Below are 26,891 nucleotides of genomic sequence, written 5' to 3' on the forward strand. Positions count from 1 at the left end.
GATGATTTTTTTAAAATTCTTATATAACTCCATGTCAAACTGATGAGCCCAAAAATTGGCCCTTTTCACCATAGGGGCATAATTTTTTTAGAGGACCACTAGATGAAGTTACACTCCAAATATCAAAGCTCTAGGCCTTGTGGGGTTTTTTTTTGACAAAAGAGTTTTGTTTTTTTAAATCCTGTATAACTCTATGTTAAACTAATGACCCCCTGGCCTGCACTAATGGCCCTTTTTGATACTATGATCATAATTTGAACAGTTTATGTAGAGGATTACTATATGATTTTACAAGTTTTTGACAAGGAGAGTTTTTAAGATTCCCTAAATAACTTTATGTTTAACTGATGAGCCTCCTAATGGGGCCCCTTTTGACCCTAGGGGCATAATTTCAACAATCTTTATAGAGGACGACTAGATGATGTGACATACCAATTATCAAAGCAGTAGGCCTTGTGGTTTTTGCCAAGAAAATTTTAATATTGTTTTCCTTTAAATTGATAAGCCCCCTGGCAGGGCCCTTTTTCATCCTAGGGGCATAATTTGAACAATATTTGTAGAGAACCACTTGATCATGTTACATACCAAATATCAAGGCTCAAGGCCTTGTGATTTTTAGATATTTTGATATTTTGGTTGCCAAGGCAACCAGAGTTCTTCAAGGAATATAAGTCTTTAAAAACTTTGTTAGAGCATTATGCAAAAACATGCCTGCCAAGTTTCATTAAATTTTGGCAAGTGGTATTAGAGGAGCAGTCATTTGATTGAAAAAGTTAACGCACGAACGGGCGGACTGACGGACGACAGACACCACGCTGTCACAAAAGCTCACCTTGTCTCTTTGTGACAGGTAAGCTAAAAATGTGTCTTAATGAAAAGTAAACATTGTAATTTCATTTCAACTAGTCACGTTTCAATCAAAATCTGCATTTCGTACAGCACAGATATTAAATTGTAAAAAGTACATTTCCTTTGTTTCCTCTAAGAACTTCGTATGATGACTGTTCATCCCTTGAGTAATAGGCTAGGTCTGTGTAAAGATTTACAGAATCGGCTTCAATTATGTGTTCATCTCGGATCCTGCTCGATTCAGCATGTTGCAAAACAATATCACTGTTCACGTACGCCCTGAAACACGTAAATGAATATTATTTCTTGTTAATAAACTTAAATTGGTGTTTTATTATACACTTGTTTCGGGGAGTCCGTTGCCAATTGATTTACGTCTTTGACATTACATCTCTTGCCCATCACCACTGTAAGTTCAAATCCCACCAAGGAGTTTAGATTATTTCATTTGCGGAAGCTATCCTTCTTACGGAACGTCGGTGGTTAGAGGTGCCAGCCCGTGCCTGAAATAAATCATGCAGGGACATCTGAGATTTTCCTCCGCCAGAAAAGCTAAAGTCCTCACACATGCCTTCACTGTGTTGATGCGAAAATAAAATTTCTACAGGAGTATGCTTCAAATGTAGCAGTATTTTGGACAATTATGAATACCGTTTGGTAAAGCAATACTAATGGGACTCCACTGAGGCTTTTGACATGAAGGGACTGGAAATAATTTTTCTAGATGAATGTTTCATTGTAAATCTAGTCCATTATTTTGTGTGAAAAATTGATAATTTGAAAAGTGCATTCTCAGCATTTTCAGTTTTTCCAGGATAATTCATCAAATTGTGAAATATGACCCAAAATCGGTAAGCGTTGTAAAGTGTTTCTCTCTTATCAGTCTAAGAAAAACACAAAATATTATTTCCGATTTATTTCTGATTATATTTCTTATCTGTTGACTTTTGCATATCTTTCTGTTTTAAGTGACCTAGCTGATCTATGTAAGAAATTCAAATTTTATGTTTTAGGCTTTTTGCTCTTAGTAAAAATAGTTAAAAGACTTACGCTTGTGCTGTCAGTTCTCCGTTTGACTCCGCTGCACCTGAAAAGAGAATCATAATAATTCACATGTATAACCAGTGTTTTCGGTGCTAGGGATGTGAGGGATGTTGCACGTATTAATTATCCCTCATGTACAGACTCAATCTAACCGAGTCTGCAATTCTCATGTAATTTTGTTGTGATTAATGCTTCCGAGGGATCACTTTGTTTCCAATTTTTTTTTTGTTTTTGTGCAAACATTATTAATTTTTTATTTATTTATTTATTTTATGAATGTAAAATGTTTTAAAAACAAAACTCAAATAATGGCTTTATCTTCTAACATTTTTTTAAGTCAGTATTTGTAAAAATGTAGAGCTTACAAGTTATAAACCACTTTCATGCACAGTTTACAGTACTATATAATGAAAAGATCTCCGTCTTGAATATCAGCAACTCAGATATGTTACCTTTTGAAACAGCTTGTCTCCACCTGAAAGCAAACCAAGATGCACAGATTCCAAATGTTATGGTGAGAAAACCAAAAACAATTCCAACTATCACCCAACTGGTGAATGTGCCGTCCTCAGCTTCATTTTGATTAATTTCCAACTGTTTCGTGTCTGTTAAAAAAAAATATTTTGATTAATTTAAAAGAGAATAAAAGTTATTCACCAATCAAAACTGCCAATTATAAAATCCCACATAAGGAACTTATTTGGGATATGATCTAAATAAAAGGTTTATGTGTATTTTATGATGAATATATTGCGCATCACATTTACTTCCGTAAGGTCTTATTTATTTTTGTAAGATGTGCAATATGTAAGGATGTAATATAATGTCAGACGCCGTTAACGCTATATGCTACAACCAATCATAATTGGATCTTATGCCCACACATGTGGGCATAAGGGTATGTATTTACCGCTGTCCGTCCGTAACGTTGTCCGTCCATAGACTTACAAGTGGTGACCGTACTTCTTAATGTCTTTATTTCCAATTAATGAATTTCATAATACTAATGTGACAGCTAGGATATCAGAAGAGCTTTGTTAATGAGATATATCAATTCAAGTTTCGTTTTGCACACCCTTCTCTACAACGCAACACTACAAATAAGATATGTTTTTGTCTATGTTTTATAAAAACGAAGGTGTTACGGAACCTGTGGACCTAAGAATATTTAAAAAATCAACGAACCAAAACCGTTGAAACAGATGAAATGGATTTACGTTTTGTGGTAAGACTTTTTTGTTTTCTCGATGAATGCCGTAATATTTCTTGCATATACTTAATGTACAATTTGTGAATTAATTAGTAAACTAGAGGAACTATAAATGACTTGTTCTCTTTTTGTCAAGATGTTATGTGAAATGTATGTGGAAAACCCTAAACAAGCTTGGCTAAGATGTTTGAATATGTCAGTAACCATGCTTGCTAGTTGTGTTTGCAAATTGAATTTTGCTGAAGTTGTATTATAGAAATTGCAAACAAAGAGTTTCTATAAATGCCTCACGATTGGTTAATAAGTAGGATTCTAAAACAAAAAAGCTAGAAACTTTTTTAATCGGTTCCCATATTACAACGCCGTTTGACGTTGAATCTATAAATAACTGTTACTTACATGACATGTTAATCATGAACTCATCACTATAACTAGAAGTCAAACCAGTAACGTCAGAACCAGACTCTGTAGCCTTGCAAGAAAACTTTTTGTTTATATCTTGTTTATCTGGATTTTTGATGGTCAATTTATTCTTTGTCTTTGAGTACTCATATTCTTGGGGATTATATTCAGTGTCCACTTTCCAATCGTACTGGAGACTTAGGTTATGATCTGAGGGATATGTAGTTGATCTACTGCTACATGTCAGCTGAACATCCAATTCTTCAATACTACCGTTGTTGTTGCTGTTGTTAGATTGTATTGTCGGTTTTTCTGGCTTGCCTGAAGGAAATAAAAGATTTAACTAATCGTGAAAATATCATAAGAAAATTATTGCTATCTACCAAAGTTGTTTTTTTTTTTCTCTACAAATATACGATAGTAACATATTCACGATATGGAACTGTACGCCGTATATAATCGGATTTCGATTCAAAACTAAATCGAGAAAAATTGCCTGAGGTACAAAGTCTCGTTCAAAAATAGAAATCTAAATAGATTACTTCTTTTTCCCCTCTTCATAAACTCAAATACAACTTTTTCTGAGATGGAGCAACGCCAGAATTGACTTCTACGGCGACGTATAGTATTAGTGTACTTGGTATAGCAAATACTGTGAGTATACTGTACTGGGTAAAATAAAAAAACTCAAGACATACATCACAATTTGAACCAGTTTCTGTTACTTCTTGGTTAATTTCATAATTTCGATATATTCAAATCTCAGATATGCAACTTTGTAAGTGACTTGATAAAATCTAATCAGTAAATTTAATTTCTAATATTGTCTAAGCTAAATCGGTAATATTGGGTCAAATAATGATTTATATTCGGAATTCACATTGTGCAAATGCAGAAAGTCCATTGGTTCAATCTTGTGACGTGTGAAATAAATATGGTATTTCTATTAGATTAGTATAGTTTGCTCCCTTACATATAAAATCGAGTCTTACCTAAAACATATACAATTGCACATCCTTTGATTTCCTCGCTGAATTCTTCATCCTTCAATAAATGTTTATATGTACCGCCATTTGAGGTTTGAAGATAATCCAGTCTTAGCGAAAGGTTTCCAGTATCTACATTACCAACGAATTCACAACTTTCACAGGGACCAAAATCAAATGATCCATATCTATATCCATCTTCATAGCTCACACCTAAAACGATGCTGCCATTGTTTAACAAAATGAAATTTACCACGTATGAATCAGGATATCTATAGTTTGTTGTCGTTGCTTGGAACTGCAGTGTTACATTATCTCCGATTTGTTTGTACTCTTTAGTTGTTGAAAGACATGCAAACGCTTGGTAAAAAATAGAAATAGAAACAATTTTTGTAATAGGACAATAACAACTTTGCAATATAGTAATTATCATTTGTTCTATGAACCCCAAACTAAACAGCGTGCACAAGTCAGCGTGCAAAAATTTGTGTTCAAAATGTTTGGTCAGTTGTTGGAAGACAGGCAGGCGGCTTTAAAACACCATTTTCCTAACAATTTAAGAATAAATACATAAAGTATTAGGGATATATATGATTGTTATTGCCATGTTTATTTACACCTGTCATAATCACAGTGTGAAAACAGTGTGGGTGATACAGCCCTATCGAACTACTTTGAGCGTACGTTTTATTTTTTATGATTCCGTTAATTTGTAAATAAACATAAAAGTTATTTTTGCGTTTTATTCTAAATTTTACTCGAATCAATTACGATTATTTCTTTAAAATTGTTGATAGTTTCTACACAATAGTTACTAAAACAAGAAATGTGTCCATAGGACACGGATGCCCCCTCACGCCACGCCACTGTTCTGTCAATCTTATGACTCTAGGTCAAATATTTTTTGGACTACTTGTGCCACAAGTTGAAAACTAAACATCAACAAAGGGCCATAATTCTGTAAAATTTGGTCGCAGCAAAAATTCCTTCCTTTACTACCATCTACACATTAAGGTTGTTCATCCCTGGAAGTTTAAACAAATCTGCCATCCGGTTTAAGAGGAGTTGCGTTCACAAAATGTCTACAATATATATAGTGAAAAAATCAACAAAGGGCCATAATTCTGTTAAATTTGGTCGCAGCAAAAAATTCCTTCATTTACTACCATCTACACATTAACGTTGTTCATCCCTGGAAGTTTAAGCAAAATCTCCCATCCGGTTTAAGAGGAGTTGCGTTCACAAAATTTCTGCATAGTATATAGTGAAAAAATCAACAAAGGGCATAATTCTGTTAAATTTGGTCGCAGCAAAAATTCCTTCCTTTACTACCATCTACACATTAAGTTTGTTCATCCCTGGAAGTTTAAGCAAAATCTGCCATCCGGTTTAAGAGGAGTTGCGTTCACAAAATTTCTACATAGTATATAGCTAAAAAATCAACAAAGGGCCATAATTCTGTTAAATTTTGTCGCAGAAAAAATTCCTTCCTTTACTACCATTTACACATTCAGGTTGTTCATCCCTGGAGGTTTAAGCAAATTCTGCCATTCGGTTTAAGAGGAGTTGCATTCACAAAATTTCTACATACCGTAGTATATAGTGAAAAAATCAACAAAGGGCCTTAATTCTGTTAAATTTGGTCGCAGCAAAAATTCCTTCCTTTACTACCATCTACACATTAAGGTTGTTCATCCCTGGAAGTTTAAGCAAAATCTGCCATCCGGTTTAAGAGGAGTTGCGTTCACAAAATTTCTACATAGTATATAGTGAAAAAATCAACAAAGGGCACAATTCTGTTAAATTTGGTCGCAGCAAAAATTCCTTCATTTACTACCATCTACACATTAAGGTTGTTCATCCCTGGAAGTTTAAGCAAAATCTGCCATCCAGTTTAAGAGGAGTTGCGTTCACAAAATTTCTACATAGTATATAGTGAAAAAATCAACAAAGGGCCATAATTCTGTTAAATTTGGTCGCAGCAAAAATTCCTTCCTTTACTACCATTTACACATTAACTTTGTTCATCCCTGGAGGTTTAAGCAAATTCTGCCATTCGGTTTAAGAGGAGTTGCATTCACAAAATTTCTACATACCGTAGTATATAGTGAAAAAATCAACAAATGGCCATAATTCTGTTAAATTTGTAAATAAACATTAACATTTTTTTGCGTTTTATATTAAATTTTACTCGAATCAATTACGATTATTTCTTTAAAATTGTTGATAGTTTCTACACAATAGTTACTAAAACTAGAAATGTGTCCATAGGACACGGATGCCCCCTCACGCCACTGTTCTGTCAATCTTAGGACTCTAGGTCAAATATTTTTTGGACTACTTGTGCCACAAGTTGAAAACTTAACATCAACAAAGGGCCATAATTCTGTTAAATTTGGTCGCAGCAAAAATTCCTTCCTTTACTGCCATCTACACATTAACGTTGTTCATCCCTGGAAGTTTAAGCGAACCTGCCATCCGGTTTAAGAGGAGTTGCGTTCACAAAATTTCTACATAATATATTGTGAAAAAATCAACAAAGGGCCATAATTCTGTTAAATTTGGTCGCAGCAAAAATTCCTTCCTTTACTACCATCAACACATTAACGTTGTTCATCCCTGGAAGTTTAAGCAAAATCTGCTATCCGGTTTAAGAGGAGTTGCGTTCACAAAATTTCTACATAGTATATAGTGAAAAAAATCAACAAATGGCCATATATAATTCTGTTAAATTTGTAAATAAACATAAAAGTTATTTTTGCATTTTATTCTAAATTTTACTCGAATCAATTACGATTATTTCTTTAAAATTGTTGATAGTTTCTACACAATAGTTACTTAAACTAGAAATGTGTCCATAGGACACGGATGCCCCCTCACGCCACTGTTCTGTCAATCTTATGACTCTAGGTCAAATATTTTTTGGACTACTTGTGCCACAAGTTGAAAACTTAACATCAACAAAGGGCCATAATTCTGCTAAATTTGGTCGCAGCAAAAATTCCTTCCTTTCCTACCAACTACACATTAACGTTGTTCATCCCTGGAAGTTTAAGCAAAATCTGCCATCCGGTTTAAGAGGAGTTGCGTTCACAAAGTTTCTGCATAGTATATAGTGAAAAATCAACAAAGGGCATATTTCTATTAAATTTGGTCGCAGCAAAAATCCCTTCCTTTACTACCATCTACACATTAAGGTTGTTCATCCCTGGAAGTTTAAGCAAAATCTGCCATCTGGTTTAAGAGGAGTTGCGTTCACAAAATTTCTACATAGTATATAGCTAAAAAATATACAAAGGGCCATAATTCTGTTAAATTTGGTCGCAGCAAAAATTCCTTCCTTTACTACCATTTACACATTCAGGTTGTTCATCCCTGGAGGTTTCGGCAAATTCTGCCATTCGGTTTAAGAGGAGTTAAATTCACAAAATTTCTACATACCGTAGTATATAGTGAAAAAATCAACAAAGGGCCTTTATTCTGTTAAATTTGGTCGCAGCAAAAATTCCTTCCTTTACTACCATCTACACATTAACGTTGTTCATCCCTGGAAGTTTAAGCAAAATCTGCCATCCGGTTTAAGAGGAGTTGCGTTCACAAAATTTCTACATAGTATATAGTGAAAAAATCAACAAAGGGCATAATTCTGTTAAATTTGGTCGCAGCAAAAATTCCTTCCTTTACTACCATTTACACATTAACGTTGTTCATCCCTGGAGGTTTAAGCAAATTCTGCCATTCGGTTTAAGAGGAGTTACATTCACAAAATTTCTACATACCGTAGTATATAGTGAAAAAATCAACAAATGGCCATAATTCTGTTAAATTTGGTCGCAGCAAAAATTCCTTCCTTTACTGCCATCTACACATTAACGTTGTTCATCCCTGGAAGTTTAAGCAAAATCTCCCATCCGGTTTAAGAGGAGTTGCGTTCACAAAATTTCTGCATAGTATATAGTGAAAAAATCAACAAAGGGCCATAATTCTGTTAAATTTGGTCGCAGCAAAAATTCCTTCCTTTACTACCATCTACACATTAAGGTTGTTCATCCCTGGAAGTTTAAGCAAAATCTGCCATTCGGTTTAAGAGGAGTTGCGTTCACAAGATTACGGGACATACGGACGGACGGACGGACGTACGGACGGACACTCGGACGGACAAGTGCAACGCTATATGCTCCCACTCTGTGGGGGCATAACTAGGATTCCTTTCGGTGTGCAGTTTTTCTTGTGTTATTTAAACAAATTGTTTTAACTATAATCGATGGTGTAACCATTTGTGTTAAACTTCAACTCTTCGGTCAGTGACATTCATTTTAAACTACCGCGATATATCAACTATAGAAAGCCAAGACTTTGCGTCTTCGTTTGATTTTTATTTACGTTCATCTTTTGAGATCATAGAGCAACACAAAGAACAACATAGTAGATTAGTATTGGCTCGAATAATATTGCTACAATTTCTACAACTTTAGATAGTTTTTACCCGAGCACTTCCAATAGACCGTCGAGTCATGTCCGCCGCAAGTACAACATATTACGTAAAAATAAACAACCCATCAAAAGTCCACGTTCACATACGCTCAATAGACTAACAAACAACCACTACAGCAAATCCCGTGCTCGCTTTGCAAAATTATCAAAGTTTATGTTCACGTATAAAACACGTGGTAGAACTACTTTCAATACGTTAACGTCCGAGGTTATTATGAATAATAGCCAAGTGGTTCCGATTGTCGCATTGCATAAATTGATTCAAGTAAAGGCTTTGTCGTACGACTACGTAAAAAGCGCCAGTATTAAACAAAGTCCGATGTATGATGGGTTGGATTTTTTCTCAAACAGTTGATGTACGTCTGTTTTGCGTTGACCTGTCATGCATGCAATGACAATGCAAGACCAACCTTCGCATTTGGGCTTTTAAATGGCCTACGTTATTGCAACCATGTAACATGCGACCTTCTACGTCGACGCAGTTTGCATTATCGAATGTTGACCTGTTTTTTGTCGTATGTATTTTCGTGCTGCACGTGTGTTATCTTAAAGCGACCCGCGACAATGTAATGTTTACATAAGCATATGTGACAGGCTTTATAGCAATGTATATAATGTTATTCGATATAAGATAACTTTTACTTTTTGGCCTTGAATATGTACAACAGCAGTTGATCGACAATATTGGATAAGATTTAATATTCCTATGGTTTACTTTGGTGATAACTGGGAGTGGATCCTCGCTAGGATCGCCCTTATCAGTATCATAAACAGGCATTTCCTGTGGGTTATTTTCTAAAACAAGCATTTTGCTTTCATTTTTATTCAGTGCTCATTGGGTTGAGATGAAAAAAATCTATTAGCACATCAAATACGGGCCAAGTCAGTTCTCGTTATTTCGGTTTTAAACAAGGACATTTCATAGCAGGATTATGCCTAGAAAATAACCTAAGTTATCACGGGAAAAAGTGCATCAACGTAGGTTACAGAACCAGTTTTCCATATATGCGTAAAAATAACCAACAAACCCTGTCGATTTAGATGGACATTTTTTTCTCGATTTGTGTGTGTGTGTGTGTGTTTTTTTATAATTTGCATTTAATCTTTTTATTCGATATAGAGATCTTTGCCACAATACGTTGTTCCCTAAACGATTTTGGTGCATTTGAAAAGCAATATTGGCTTGATATCTTCTTGGTGAAGATGGTCTATGAAAATATATGAAGAAAACAAAAGCTTGGCTACGTCGTCTGTATAAGACAGCATGTGTCTGTTTCAGTAAAATTCTTGCTATTTTTGTTGGCTTTTCGAAATTTGCTGAAGTTATATTATGAAAAAAGAAAACATAATAATTATATAAATGCCATGCTATAAGACAGTAGTTTCCTAGATTCTTAAAAACTAGAAACTTTGTACATGTACTTCTTTTCAACCGGTTCACATATAACAAGGTCGTTTGACATTTAATGTATAATTAACTGTTACTTACATGACATGTTAATCATAAACTCATCACTGTAACTAGAAGTCAAACCAGTAACGTCAGAACCAGACTCTGTAGCCTTGCAAGAAAACGTTTTGTTTATATCTTGATTATCTGGATTTTCGATGGTCATCATATTTCGGAATGTGTACTTATATTCTACAGGATTATGTTCTGTGTCCACTTTCCAATCGTACTGGAGACTTAGGTCATGATCTGAGGGATAAGTAGTTGATCTACTGCTACAGATCAGATGAACATCCAATTCTTCAATACTATCGGTTCTATATTGTATTGTCGGTTTTTCAGGTTTACCTGGGGAAAAGAAAGATCTTATTAGTCACAATAATTACAATCGACTATAGTTGTCTTTCCCTATATATACGATAATGTCTGTTTCCCTAAATATACGATTATGTCATATTTGAGTAAAGTTAATGATTGAACATTTGAAAAGAGAAAGTATGGCTTTGATAAATTTGAACCAAAATATATTTATAAAGAATTTCTTATACTCGTATCATAAATTGCTTCTTACCACAAAATGATATCCTTAGTACTAGTAACCTACAAACGGGGTCATGATGACCGGTATATCGCTCATCTGATAATCAAGGCATTAAATTACAAAGAACAATTAATATTGTTTACTATGAATGAAAAGCAGATGCAATTTCTTAAATTTTAAAATGATATCAAAACTATCATATATGTATCTGCATCTGAAAAAGGTAATGTGAAAAGGGGTTTTCCATATTTTGACTGTATGACCTTGTTCTTGACCCAAGATGACCCGTATTTGAATCTGATACAGAAATCAAAATAACCTTTCTGACATGTTTCCATATTTGAAATGTATGTAACCTTAAGTTAGCGTGATTGCAAAACATTCGCGCATTTGGACTCTGTGACCTAGTTTTTAACTCCAGCTAACCCATATTAAAACTTGTGCAAAAAATTTTTGTAACGACATTTTTGACAAACCTGATATTTACCTCTTTGTTTTACCCTAGATGCCTCATACTCTAATTTGAGCTTGAAACTAGAAACAATCTACGCTTAAAGAAATTTGAGCATAAAGTGTTTATCTCTACAGTGCTAACGACGTTTACCATCTTTGGACTGTGTGCCCCTACAATTTTGACCCCATATGACCCATATTTAAATTTGAGCTAGAATTTCTACTATCGGTATTAATTACCGCACCGCTTTCATAATTGTGAAAGCTCGCTGATGATTTGCTGTTTGAAAAATCACGAGAAAGTGACAACCTATTGCTAAACGTCAGATCCTTATACGTGGCGTTATTTAGGATCTGACTTCAATTAGATTAATAACTTAATAGACTTTAGTTATTATCGTTTTAATAGGATCTTTCCCCGGTTCATACTAAACTTGTAAAATATTGTCTGGAAAAATATTTACCTATCCAACCATGATCATACCTAATGCAACATGTAGTCATAGTAACGTTATCTGGAGAACTAAATATTTTTAACATAATGCCGGCTCGCCACGGCGAGCCGGTATTACGGTAGGATTTTACTGAGAAACAACCTAAAACTCCGAAGCTATCCAAAAATTTAATCGAAGCTTGGCTTCCAGCTTTCTACAAAATTTATCTATCAGGGCTAGGATCCAAAATTATTTAGCCAATCAAATTTAATCTTACATAGCGTCAAAAAACCTTCAATTTTCACGCCATTTTTAAAAATCAGCAAGTATTGTTTTGAGCGCAAAGATATAATGATGATTAAAATGTTTGTCTTTATGAATTCTTTTCAATAAATCATATTTACACTGACTTCTGATTTAGCGATTTCACCTGTTTTCTCTGTAGTAAGTTTTCGTTTGGTTAATTAAATAAGTGTACATCTGGTTCTGTGCATTTTTTATTTTTCCTTTTTTCCGGTCATTTTATCCTTTCCGGTATTGAGTGTATGTATTTACTGACCGGGATCCGGGACGCCCGGGATCCGGGATCGTATAAGATATGGAGGAAAAACCTAATGAACTATATTTGTGTTGATTGTTGTCGTAATGAAAGGCCATTAAACGTTATTTTTTTATTTTATATAATGAACGTTAAATTAATTTAACTTAGAATATAGATATATTTAGAGCTATTTATTAACAAACTTAAAATGCGGAAATCACAATACTTATAATTATATGCCTAATTAATTGGAAAAATCAAAGACTATTTTCTTGAATTGGTCAAATCCCGGGATCCCTATATGTTTTAAAACGATCCCAGCTTTTCTGAAAACTATATACTTGAACTGGCCAATCCGTGAGATCTATTTACATTTTAATACGATCCCGGCTTTTCTGAAAACTATATTCTTGAACTGGTCAATTCCCGGGATCCCTATATGTTTTAATAGGATCCCGGCTTATCTGAAAAACATCTTCTTAGACTGGTCAATTTCCGGGATCCCTATATTTTTTAATAGGATCCCGGCTTTTTCTGGCTGAATTGATTGACAACTTGTGTTTACTTTAGGACTTGTGCCTCTCATTCCAATACTAAATAACATACATGTATTACAACTTAATTTTGTATAAAGAGACATCTTTATGAAATCTACCTATCTAACATTTTGTGGTCAAGGTCAACAGGCCATATAGTAAATGTGCATAGACATAGGTTCTTCATTCTATCTGTTTACATGCACCTTCATATATACTCATACTCATCTTGGTTAAACTGAGAGAACTTTATATGTCACTTTCAGTCAATGAGTTTAAGATTTTGAATTTACTGGCCCGAATTCCAGTTTTGAATTTATTCTACTAAATAATTAACAAAATTTTCTTAAATTTACACTGGCCTGAACTTATATACACTGGCCATCGGGCACCGGGCCAGTGTTGACTTCACTTTTATTTTGATGTTCGCTGAAGTCTCTTCAGCTAACAGAACTGTCATTTTTACATTTAAACACACCCCTTGAAAAGAATTAAGAAGCGAGCCGCTACTAGCTTTTTTAAAAGCTAACCTTGTAGTAATATTTATACTAAATAAAGAAACAATGTAGCGTTAACGTAAATTGACAGGATAATGTTGCGACATTGAGCTAAATCATGATTTAATTTCCGCAAAATTTTGAGATTGGTATGCTATGAATGCAAGTTGTTGTTGCAGAAACAGTAACTAGCGATTGGAAATTTACATTCTTCAAGTGGATTTACAAGCATGAAAATTGTGTCCGTCTACCTGTCCAATACATCGAAAAGTACTTGTAGCTTTTTGAATATGACGTTGTCTTGGCGTGTTTTAATGTCGTCATGTCCCGGGGTACGTTGATGTGTGTTGATGTGTTTAAAACACTTTCATTTGTTAATTGTTAGATGTATTAATAACTTGATTTTTGTACTGTGACACAAAACAAATGAACTATATTTTGTATGTAGAATATATGAATAAATTCTAAGACGATCCGCGTTTTCCCTATTGAACATAGAAGAACCGAAAGTGTGTGTTATTATGCTATAAAATCACTGTTTGACGTTCTATATTTAGACATGTGACGTAATCATTATACACGTGACGTAACCACTAAAAAAGTGACGCGCTGACAAGTACGGAAACAAATCAGGCGCAATTTAGCTAATTATCATGTACGGCAGCATTTATTTGTTGATGTCGTGTTAGACTCGAAATAAAATATCCAAATAGGTGATTTTATTGCTTGATAACATCACTGTTTGTCGTTCGGATGCGCATCATGATATCACTCGGGCTACGCCCTCGTGATATAATTCCCCGCATCCGAACTCCAAACAGTGATGTTATTGAGCAATAAAATCACAGTTTGGGATATATTATTTCTTAAATATTGCATTACGCCCTGCTTCTCTCAAGCCAGTCTACAAACTTATCATAAAGACCTCGTGCGTTGTGAACACCATAGCTGACTTCTATATACACTTAAGGTAGAACATTTTGTTTGAAAAATCTGATATAATAAAACCAAATTTTTGTCGAAGTTTGTTGTGAAAACTATCTAGAATGAAAGAAAACGGTCTAACTAAGAAAATGAATCCGAACACCAATATCTTTTATTCAGTCGTTAACGCTGTACAGACGTTTTAAGTATTGTTTACGTGACGTCAGAATGTAGCGCCAAACAGCACGTGCAAAACAATGAAATCAAGTACGCTTAATTTCACAAACGAGTTAAGTTTTACATTAATTTCACTTTTGATAATTTTTATTTCACTTGAAAAGTTATAGAGTGAAATAAAATAAACAAACAAAGTTTTATCAACGTTTTCAAAATGCGTTATTCTCAAAATGTTTCTACACACGGAAGATTTAACGACAGTTTTTTTCATACCACTGTAACAGCCTTTAAAGAACGCTTCTATTGGAAACTCTGAGGCGAAAACAAATTTAACCACCAAACATAAAGTCCAACATTATAATAATAATTATAAATTTTCTTGACTTGTAAGAATGGAAATAGATATTAATTCTTTCTGCATTATTGTATATTCTAACACGACCCACATTTTTCCCTATTGAACATAGAAAAACCGAAAGTGTGTGTTAGTATGCTATAAAATCACTGTTTGGCGTTCTATATTTAGACATGTGACGTAATCATTATACACGTGACGTAACCACTAAAAATGTGACGCGCTGACCATAAGTCACGCGTAATTTAGCTTATTATCATGTACTTCAGCAATTATTTGTTGATGTCGTGTTAGAATCGAAATAACATATCCAAATCAGTGATTTTATTGCTTGATAACATCACTGTTTGTCGTTCGGAGGCGCATCATTATATCACTCGTGATATAATTCCCCGCATCCGAACTCCAAACAGTGATGTAATTAAGCAATAAAATCACAGTTTGGGATTTATTATTTCTTAAATAATGCACGTTTTTCGTTCAAATGCTTTGTAATTAATCACTCAGACCTATCGGCCTTCGTGATTATATATTACTACGCATTTGAACTCAAACCGTGCATTATTCTACAACAATGCACTCAGAATTGGTATCTATTTCCTTAATATACTTTTCAGAAAATTTAGGTAAACTTTGATAACAGCTCCTTATTGTGTTGAATATTACGGATATATGAATAAGGCCTTTTTTAGGGAAATGGTCAAATAATGGATTAAAGTGGGTGGGGTACGGTAACATTTTATACTTATTAAAACAGTTTGTTAGCAACAATCATTGTGCTCGTGTAATTTGTTACCTGAATTTTATTATTTATTTCTTAACAATGAGCAATAGTAAAATCATTTTTTATTATAATGATATTACACATTATTAAGAGTTTCCGCATTTCGGAAATAGCAAAGTTTTAGTTCGGAAAAAATGCCCATAACTAAAAGTAAGTCTTACCTAAAACATATACAGTGATACATTCTTTTATTTCCTCGCTCGTTTCCGAAACCTTAACTTCATGTCTGTATGTACCGCCATTTGAGGTTTGAAGATTATCCAGTCTTAGAGAAAGGTTTCCAGTATCTATATTACCAACGAATTTACAGTTTTCACAGGGACCAAAATCAAATGATCCATATTTATAACCATTTTTATAGCTCACACCTAAAACGATGCTACCATTGTCAAACAAAATGAAATTTACCACGTATGAATCAGGGTATCTAAAGTTTGTTGTCGTTGCTTGGAACTGCAGTGTAACATTATCTCCAATTTGTTTGTACTCTTTAGTTGTTGAAAGACATGCAAATGCTTGAAAGAAAAAGAAATAAATGATGTTACATTACAATAATATTTTTACAATGCAGTAATTACTAAATTCAATAATAACCCTTAAGTTAAAACAAGGTGCACATAGCAGAGTGCCAAACTTATTAAGAAGCTATAATAATTTTCGTCCAAGTGTTTAAAGATTTATCTATTATGTAACTCTTTTGATAGCAATTTAAGAATAATTATAATATTAATTTTAATTTATTCATATCAACAACAGTATATCAACTACATTGTTGGTAATATATCTCTATCGACCTACATTTAATGTACGTTTTAGTTTCTATGACACCGTTATGCTTCTGAAACTGACTTAAACTTTTATTATTACTTTTAGAGCAAGGTTGAAATGTAGTTAAAATATATATATTGGGCCACACAGTTCAACGTCTTGAAAAGACGGAGTCTTGCTAAAGTCTCCAACTACTGAGATTTGATCGCATTATGGAGAAGGTTAAATAAGTTCAATTAAAAGTTGAAATACTCTAGTTATATAGAAACATGTGATTTTGACACCCCTGTCCTTTAACTACAATACTTACCTATTTAATAAAGAATATTTTACTTAAGATCCTCTATATAAATGTTTTCTTTGTCAAATCAGTCCAGTTTAAAATAAATATTTATTATGAAATGTTAAACAAAGTGTCATGTTATGCAAAGTGAACTACAAAACAAGCATATTACTCTATGGATAAAAAGCAAAAGAGCATAGAAAGTATTTTAAGTCACTTCATGGTACAATATTCTGACATAAGAAATAATAAATGATTTAAGCCTAAAAGCAGCTGTATCTCTTCGTTTGAGAACGCTTTGTGTATGATAAGATAATGATTAAATACATTTGATAAAAATGGATTATCTAAATAATTTAAAGGATTTAAAAGACATGTGTGTGATTTAAGAAGCTAGAAAATCGCACAAATACAATATTTTATTTAATGTAGCATAAAATGGCGCATTTAGGTTGTTAGACACCGTCTCAAAATGACTAAATTGCCCCTATTAATGCAAGATGATCAAAACGTTTGGAAAGGAGTGCAATAGATTTGCTTGTAAAGGACAGAAGCATGGTGAGATGATGTTGGTACTCCATAATCAATATGTATTTTGAATGTCGAGCACATCAACCTAAAGCAAAACTAAATGTGGTCATCACATCATACCGGTATCTTAAATGTAATGGTACAAAACATTTGATAAGAGACAATTTTTATTCAAGATACCAGGCTGCACAATAGATACAATATCTTAGAATGGATTGTGTGTTTGTTTAAGCACATCTGTCTATTCAAACTAAAGAGAACTTTATAAGTAACGATATTTGTAACTTGCCTCGTTACCCGAATATCTTGCAGGGGACAGACTTCAACACCTTTGGACATGGATCTTTGTTCGTTTGCTACTCCTGACATTCTACATACAATTTTTGTAATAATACATTGGTTTTTATACTGATGGTGTTTTATACTGATGATGGCGCACTTCAAACTTATCTTTTGTATCGTTCTGTTATGCTGGTCGTTATCAGTAGAAATGTAAGCGCTGTTTATAAGGTCAAATGTATTTTCGTCTGTTCGAAAGGAAAGAATGCATTTTTATCCACTGAAAATTTCTTTTTTAATGTTTGAACTTTTTACTTTAACATTTTAAGCTAAAAAGATATTAAACAATAACATATTTTTTTTTATTTTGCAATACGCTTTTTGAGACATCTGTGACACATTGAAAATGCTTTACAGACATAATCCAGTTTATTGTGATCAAATTGAAGATTACTGATCTTAAAAATATAATCATTTCAATGAGAATAGTTCCTTCAATTAATTAAAAAGGATCAATTAAAAACGACAAGGTTAGACGCCGACGAGAGAGTCATGTCAACTTTTTTCCGAGAAATGGACCTGAAAAGAATCAATTAAGGATCAAATTGATGGCTAACATGTAATAAAAGCTAAAAAAAATAATTCCGAAATACATTGTCTTATTCATATTTAATGAGAACTTGATCAGGAATTGATATATATATCAAGGTTTTCAAATCATGTTTTTTCATGAAATAACTGTCAACCCATGAAATCTCTAGTTACTTTCTGTGTAATAAAAATGCAACAGTTTAACATCACACCTTACTTGAAAACTGTTCTTGTTCAATGAGTACGCTATATGAATATTTATATGTGACAACAGTAACTAAGCCATTCGCCTCACGAAAACAAATTGTATTAAGTAAAGGCTTGGTCAAACCGGGACGTAGAACTTTTGGGTCGCTCGACTCCGTAAAAAAATGCCAGTGTTTAACAAAAAAAAACAAGAATGAAGATCAACAAGGCAAAGGCAACGTTCACAGGACGCAGTCCCCCGACACGCCTAAGCAGCGCACCTAGAATGCACCAAACCAAAACCGGGAGTGGACATAAGGACAGCGAAAGGAGAAGGACACGTAATGTGTGAAATAATAAAAATTAACCTATAGCTCTTCAGCGCTTCTTATGTAAAATTCTTCCAAGTATAATTTCCAATAACCGTAAATTATACCATACCCAGACTATGGTATAAGTTTCAGTTTTGAAGATCGAAGGAGTAAGTGTTTCTGGGCGGAGCTATAGGTTAAAACAGATACACCATTGGTGCGTTGACGATTTCTGGGTTTGCGTAAATTATACCATAATCACGTGACCTTTCTTATGCAACCTCACTCGACTTCGTCTCGTGAGGTTAAGGCAAAAGAAAGGTCACGTGATTATGGTATAATTTACGCAAACCCAGAAATCGTCAACGCAGCAATGGTATATCTATTACCTAAAACCGGCCCATATGGAAATTAAAGAGATAAGGGTGAAAAGGGGAGTAGGCGGGTAAAAAAGGAGAGGGGGTGAGAAAAGCCTCACGAGAGATTGGCTGGATTTATTTTCAGAAAGTTGAAGTAAATCTGTCTTGCGCTGACCTGTGATGCATTCAATTTTTAATTTCCTGTTCTTTATAACAAGTTCTATATAATGATTATGTCACACATGTCTAAATGTGACTAGACCTTCTACGGTCAACTTCGTTTTTATATGTTTTAAATAAAAAGACTTAGTGCGAGCCATGCCAGTACGATACGTTAACGCGGTACTAGTGTAACACAGGACGTCGACAACGCAGTACATTTGTATTATGCCAAGCGGACACCTGCCGCATACTTGTTTTTTTTTACTGCTGTGTGATCATGAGTTTATGGTATGCAAACACTTAAAACAATATAGAATTAAAAAGTCTTACCATCATTATAACTATAGTATAATACCCATATAAAATTCATATAAAATATTCCCACTTTTAAAAAAATCATTTTCGAGACGTTTTAAACACATAGATATATCCTGACTATATGGCGAAATGGAAAAAAAAGTTATAATTGAAGTAATTGGTGCAAGCCACCAATTACCACCCTTGTTTTATTTATCTTTTTCAGATCATTTAAAGCTGGATTTACATTTATGTCTGAAAGTATTGAGTTACAAGTGCATAAGAACATGCTAATTACCTTAATACCTTACTTTAATTAAAATTATATAAAATGTCACCAGAAAAATAGCTCGCTGCTTACATTTTTTTTCACTTAGTTTGATTTTTTTTGAGAGAGAGAGAGCGAGATTGGGTCTGATTTATGAATTAATTGATGTAATGTATGTAAATTGTATGTAATGATATCAAAATGAATTTCAAATATTATTTCAGTTATTACATATTTCTTTTAACAGTATGCTTATCACTACCCCACAACGGCCGTTGAGTTTTCTTCGTGCATATTGACCTTCGACGGTGTAGTGCCATAAGGACGGAAGTTGACCTTCGACGGTGTAGTGCCATAAGGGCGAAAGTTGACCTTCGACGGTCTAGTGCCATAAGGGCCAAAGTGCATTTATAAAACTTTTGGAAAATTGAAGGAAAAACGTTTCGGCAGGCTTTGATCCTTTTATATTGACTTAAGTCTAAAAATTTAAAATAACTCATCATTTTCATTTAATTCACAAAATCCGTCGTATGCCCATTGAATATTAACTTCATTATAGTCCAACAATATTGACCTGGCACTTCATTATCTTTCGTAAAGGTCATTTGAATAAACACTGACCAGCATCTATCAAATATATCTATTTATTTGCTTACTTCACTCGTCAGTGAGGTGTGGTGTATTGGTCAAGATGTCGGACTGCCGATCTGAAGGTCTCTGGTTCGATTCCCTACCAACACCACGTTATGATTTTTCTTTAATTTACTTGCAAGTATTAATTCTAAATCGTTTTACCACCTGGTTATAAAATATCTTTTAAGTGGTGTTTTAATACATTTTTTTTTCTTTCATTACCGTATTTTTTTACTGTTCTCTGTGACATTATGCAATCGTTTATGCTTTAGCGCATACACGCGATAAGACAGTTATTAAATATTTACAGATAGAACACACAACAAAGGTTTGCGATAGTTTAAAAAGAATGGCATTTAGAAAGAAAAAAGAAAATCGTTGAACCTACCAGTTTACGTCTACATTCTTTTTACCAACTGCGCTAAGAGGGACTTTTAATTTATACCATTTTAACAATTGTATATTTACATTCATATCGAGTTACAAGTATACATCGTAACGTTTACGGAATATACCGGCTACAGGGTCAAATTCAAAAGTGCCAGGTCAATGTTGTTGGACATACCAGCTTTTGTGATTGTTTATTTTTCCTCTTAAAATAGGTTAATAATCAAAGTAGTCTGCTGTCGTTGTTGTCTTCATGTTTACATAAGAATATTACAGATTAATTTTGTTCCTATACAAGTCGGGTCGGTCTAATTACCCCAAGACATCTCAAGAAACTTAATAATGGAAATTAGCTTCTAAATTGGAAAGCTTTATTAACATGCGACCCTGTCAGAGATAATCTAAGGGTAGTAACTAGGTAAAAACCGACGTCATTATTGGAATTAACTCCCTGCAGTAGTGTGACACCTGGAATTAATAAATAAGATGTAGTTTTTGGGGTTTCTTGTATACTATACTGCTATCAGGGACTTTTAATTAAATTTTCAATAGAGACTATATAAAATATTTGTCGCTATATTTTTTCTCAAATTGCTTGTGTTAGTTAATTACTCTATATATGAACACACCCATGTGTGTCGGGCCCCTTTGGTATTTCGGATATAGATTATTTCCTTTAACGTATTTATTGAGACCTGATATTTTTACTTGATATAGAAAATAAATACAGTTTTTTATTTATCATTCCATTCAGTTATAATCATTGCCATTATGTTGATTACTTGTTGGCACGTACGTGTGATATTCCTTTCTTCAGAAGGGAGATAATTCAATGTTCGCATAGTTACCTCCCGTAAACAATGTAAAATTAAGTTCATATTAACATGTCAGTTTAAGCGTGTTGGGGTAGTCTTGGGGGTAAATAGATTGACAGATACAAGTCGATGTAAACTAAGTGACCCACCCAGGGCGGGGGCATTATGACCCCGTGTGCCTAACATTTATATAAATTTTGTAAAGGTCCTCAAGGCAATACTTCTTGCCAAATGTCCTGTACTTTCACATATGAAGACATAAACATATTTCCTATTATCGTCTTTATTAACTAAGTGACCCAGGAGCCACCCCAGGGGTATGATTTGTATTACTTTTGTAATGAAAATACCAAATACCTAACCTCTTGGCATTATACTAGTACTTTGAGCACTCAGGTATTATAATAATTATTGGAGAACATCGATTATATCTCTATCCACTTATAAAAGCACATAGAGCTTGATCAGATGAGTTGAAGTACCGTAACAAAACACAGTTTATTTTAAACATTTATTTAATTTCAATCAATAATAATGATATATTAAATTTCAATCAATACTCATTTCATTTCCATGATAATAGGTGTAAGTCAACAACAGGGTAATACTAGAAGATTAGTAGTAGTTAAGCCTTACTTTTAATGTTTCACATAAGGGTCAGGGACTAAATATATTAACAGATACTTATATGACTTCCAAGGATTGACAGCCAATAGAATGGGAAATTCATCTGGTGTATATGTTAACAACAAACTATATCATAACATCATTTGAAGTGCCGATAAATTTAACTGCCCATTAGTAAGTCTATGAAACCTTGCTTATGTGATGTTCAGCCAGGCCAAATCATCATATGATAATTGCCTAATATAGAAATTGTATAATAGCTTCATCTATATAGATATATCCTGACATATTTGAGCCATACTCTTATAAACCAGCCAATGACAAAGTCATCAAAGGGCAATGTAGTCAATGTAATCTTGAAATTTGGAATGAGAATGTTAAAAGAGATCAGGCCTGGAGGTTATAAAACTTTTTTTTTTGAGGTTTGTCTCAAATCTCAGGATTTTCATTGGTTACTGTACATCTTGTGACAGTTTCTGGCCAATCAAATACTTGAAATCTAAGGTTAATCTCAGGTATATAAGACTGGTCAGAAATCATCACATAAGAACCTGGAGGCCAGGTGTTGTCTACCATCAAAAATCAACTTGTTCTCAAACTGACTGACTAATCATCAACCGTTAACAACATTAAAATAATGAGCTCCCCACCTGTACTTACAAAGGGAGGTAAACTTAAAACATGTAAAACATACATATGATATTGCACAATAAGACACCAATATTATTATAGCACATTGTTCTAGAATAGATGAATATGTTTAAATGATCCCATCAATGCAAAAATTATGAAATAAATTTCATCAAAATTTTAAAAAATTTTAATTAGCCAACAGTTTAAAAAGGCCCGGTCGATTATGGATGTACAAACTTGTTGGCCCCTCTATGGGGGGAAAGGGGGGGGGGGCAAAAACTTAACACTTTTGGTTCCTTGCATGATAAGATGAAAAGTATGTTATTAGTCATTATATGTATTTGCTGGGGGCTTTTTTTGGCAAAAAAATATGTTTAAAACAATACAAGCAGACATTATATAATAACAAGAATTCACAAGGTGTCAACACAAATGGGACAGAAGATGACAAAATGAAAATAGACTGTGTAACAACAACATTAAATCGGACAAAAGATAACAAAAAGGAAAGAAAGATACAAGCATTTCAATCAAAATTATTTAAAATATTGTTCATCAATTAATTTATATTTTTTGATGACATACAATCACTTATTCTTGTTTCCATAATTCTAAATACCAAACTATACAGCTTATCCATGAAAATAGCTAAACAATCAAAGGGCAGTGTGAACTTCTGTTCTGCTTGATTTTACCAAATTAAGAGTTTCTCGCCAATGATTTTAAAAGATTACATGTAAATTGTATTCAAGTAAATGACTTTTATGACATAACATTTAAATAGTATTTATGTTCATGTTCATTTATGACATTACATGTAATAAAGAATTAATGTAAATAACTAATAACATCTTATATTCATGTCAGTGACTTTTATGACATTATATGTAAACAGTATTCATGTAAATAACATGTAAATGACATTATTAACATTACACATGTTTACTTATATTCATGTCAATAACTTTTATGACATTGCATGTAAAAAGCAGTAATTACATGTAGATGATATTTATGACCATGACTAAACATTAAAATTATATGTAAAATTTAAGATTTATGTGCCAATGATTTTCACTCAATCAAGTCAAATATCCATAAACATCATCTGCTTATATAAAATCTTTATTTAATCAACTTTCTAGTGAACTTTTCACGTCCTTCATTAACATTGTTCCTATCACCATTTTCTCGCAGTTTACCGTTAGTTTGCCCGTCCCCGTATCTGTAACACTGACTGTAATTAAAGCTGGAATGTTGGAAGCCATAGTTTGTGAAGCAAATCTGTACGTACCATCTTCTGTGCTAGGTACCTGTATAGATAAAGGACAACATTTTCTACCTTAAAAAATAACATTATGATTGACAACAATTTGACACAAGCACTTTTTTAAAGTTTTGAAACAGGTCTTTTACACAGTTAAATGACACAGATTCAAAATAATGAGCAAGAAATGATAATAATAAAAGAACTTAAAGGAGAGACAGATATATTTATTGTTGTTCCTACAAGCTCTCTAATGAACACAAGGCTTTTAATGTGGCATGATTATCACTAGTGCTGTTTTTATATTATTTTCTTTATTTTTTTATTTTTTTTGGGGGGGGGGAGGGGGAGAATGATGGCTGGTCTCATAGAGGTGAAATTATGAATTATGTCACAAAGTGGAAAATAGGGAAATTATGTCCATGATTATGACCGCATCTAAATTTTGTTCAAAATATAGTTATATTTACGCTTCAAACCCAAAATATATAGAATTCATACAGAAATTTGCCCAAGTAACCCTTTTAGACGCAATGCCTTAGGCCAGCTGACATGGAGAAATTTTGTCATACCAAAGGATCAGACAAACATACCTTGAATAACTAATCTAATGCTCTCTTTCTATTGAGATAAGCAGACGGACCAGCAACCGTAAGCATATAAAGCACTCAGTCAACAAAAACACCATCAGTGTTGTTTGTTTGTTTGATTTCTCAAAAGTATTTCAGTCATATAGGTGGGTAGTTTCCTAACCATCGTTCCTGGAGAGTTACACCTGTACTAGACTACCTTCCTCCAGGCTAAACTACCAAAGCATCTCCCGGGGATCAAACCCACGCCAGAGAGGTAACTGGATTAGAAGTCATCAACTCTAATCCCTTGACCACGGAGGAGGTTCACAGTGTATTTGATGATAAAAATCATGAAAGTATTCTAGTATAAGACAGAGGGCCTACCTGTACAACATTTGCTACTCTATATACAGCAGTAACAACAGATTTCATATCTGTCTTATCCTCGTTCATCTTTAAATTTGCTGTATTCTCATTCATGCCTGACAATTTCCCTGTAAAATATCAAAATATATTCTCATTCATGCCTGACAATTTCCCTGTAAAATATTAAAATGTATTCTCATTCATGCCTGACAACTTCCCTGTAAAATATCAAAATATATTCTCATTCATGTCTGACAATTTCCCTGTAAAATATCAAAATATATTCTCATTCATGCCTGACAATTTCCCTGTAAAATATCAAAATATATTCTCATTCATCCGTGACAATTTCCCTGTAAAATATCAAAATATATTCTCATTCATGCCCGACAATTTCCCTGTAAAATATCAAAATATATTCTCATTCATGCCTGACAATTTCCCTGTAAAATATCAAAATATATTCTCATTCATCCGTGACAATTTCCCTGTAAAATATCAAAATATATTCTCATTCATCCGTGACAATTTCCCTGTAAAATATCAAAATATATTGCCCGACAATTTCCCTGTAAAATATCAAAATATATTCTCATTCATGCCTGACAATTTCCCTGTAAAATATCAAAATATATTCTCATTCATCCGTGACAATTTCCCTGTAAAATATCAAAATATATTGCCCGACAATTTCCCTGTAAAATATCAAAATATATTCTCATTCATGCCCGACAATTTCCCTGTAAAATATCAAAATATATTCTCATTCATGACTGACAATTTCTCTGTAAAATATCAAAATATATTCTCATTCATGCCTGACAATTTCCCTGTAAAATATCAAAATATATTCTCATTCATGCCTGACAATTTCACTGTAAAATATCAAAATATATTCTCATTTATACCAGATAATCTACTTGTAAAATATAATAGTATGATAATGATTGATGTATATAATAATGATGATGATGATTTTCATAACAATGATAGTGATGATAATGATGATGATGATGAAAGTGAAGAAAATAGCGATCAATGTGATATAGCTTAAAATGATGATGATTGTAATTACAATTAATTGCAGATGAGGATTATAATCATAATGATGATGATAATGATGATGGAAGATAAATTGATTAATATAATGATTAATTTTAAAATGACAGTAATGATCATGATTCATTTGATGATGATGATGATGATGATGATGATGATGATGATTTAAAATGATGACAATAATTATGATGAATCTTAAAATCATGATGATGTAGATAATGGAATTAATAAAAATGATAATGATAATGACAATGTAAATGATAATTATGAATTGGTTCAATATACTTAAAGATCATTTTACAAGTTTATAAATGTATTAAACCTTGTACATGAGAACTAGCAAGACAATTCATGGCTAAAATGTAGAGATCTGCAAAAAAAGTAGTTCCAAAAGATATGTACACAATTCTTTCCATAAATTGTGCAGATTCATACATGTATTCTACTTTGTATTTGGGAACTAGCAAGATAATTCATTGCTAAAATGTAGAGACGTGGTAAAAAAAGTAGTTCCTAAGGTATGTAGACAATTCTTACCCTGTTCTTTAACGAATTCCTTCTCGTGTATGTTATAAGGTTGTAATATTTCACCTACAGGAGCTGATATAGTGACGTTGTGTTTCCTCTCTTCTGTACAGATTTCAAACCCGGCTGGTTGTGTGGTATCATTAAAGTTTATTGCCATTAAAACTGTGGTGGAATTCTTCGGTGCCAATACAGCTAGATTTAAAATACAAGAACATATGAACGTTATTGACAATGTTGATGAATTAAAAAACACAGTAATATAAATATATTCTACTTGAAATTCATAAACCAC

At 33.2% G+C, this 26,891-nt stretch overlaps 2 protein-coding genes across 2 annotated transcripts in view; both read right to left on the reverse strand.

Annotated features, from left to right (window-relative positions):
- Positions 1–543: 543 nt before the first annotated feature.
- Positions 544–20,104, reverse strand: LOC132751017 (uncharacterized). Its single transcript, XM_060741119.1, has 8 exons — positions 19,975–20,104; positions 15,839–16,192; positions 10,475–10,783; positions 4,498–4,851; positions 3,503–3,826; positions 2,346–2,498; positions 1,900–1,936; positions 544–1,128 (listed from the first exon to the last, which is right to left on the reverse strand). Exons 1-8 carry the CDS (start codon positions 20,102–20,104, stop codon positions 948–950), a joined length of 1,842 nt encoding a protein of 613 aa, XP_060597102.1. The 3' UTR covers positions 544–947.
- Positions 20,105–23,527: 3,423 nt separating this feature from the next.
- Positions 23,528–26,891, reverse strand: part of LOC132751028 (AP-3 complex subunit beta-2-like) — a 29,963-nt gene continuing 26,599 nt past the window's right edge. The window contains exons 18-20 of the mRNA XM_060741129.1: positions 26,609–26,791; positions 25,031–25,140; positions 23,528–24,120 (exon numbers count right to left, since the gene is read on the reverse strand). Of these exons, the coding sequence (XP_060597112.1) occupies positions 23,941–24,120; positions 25,031–25,140; positions 26,609–26,791 (473 nt within the window). The 3' untranslated portion in view covers positions 23,528–23,940. The remainder of the gene's footprint in view (positions 24,121–25,030; positions 25,141–26,608; positions 26,792–26,891) is intronic.

The sequence above is a fragment of the Ruditapes philippinarum genome, unplaced genomic scaffold (assembly GCF_026571515.1).
Source record: "Ruditapes philippinarum isolate M1 unplaced genomic scaffold, ASM2657151v2 ctg1868_1_1_1_1, whole genome shotgun sequence".
Classification (NCBI taxonomy): Eukaryota; Metazoa; Mollusca; class Bivalvia; order Venerida; family Veneridae; genus Ruditapes; species Ruditapes philippinarum.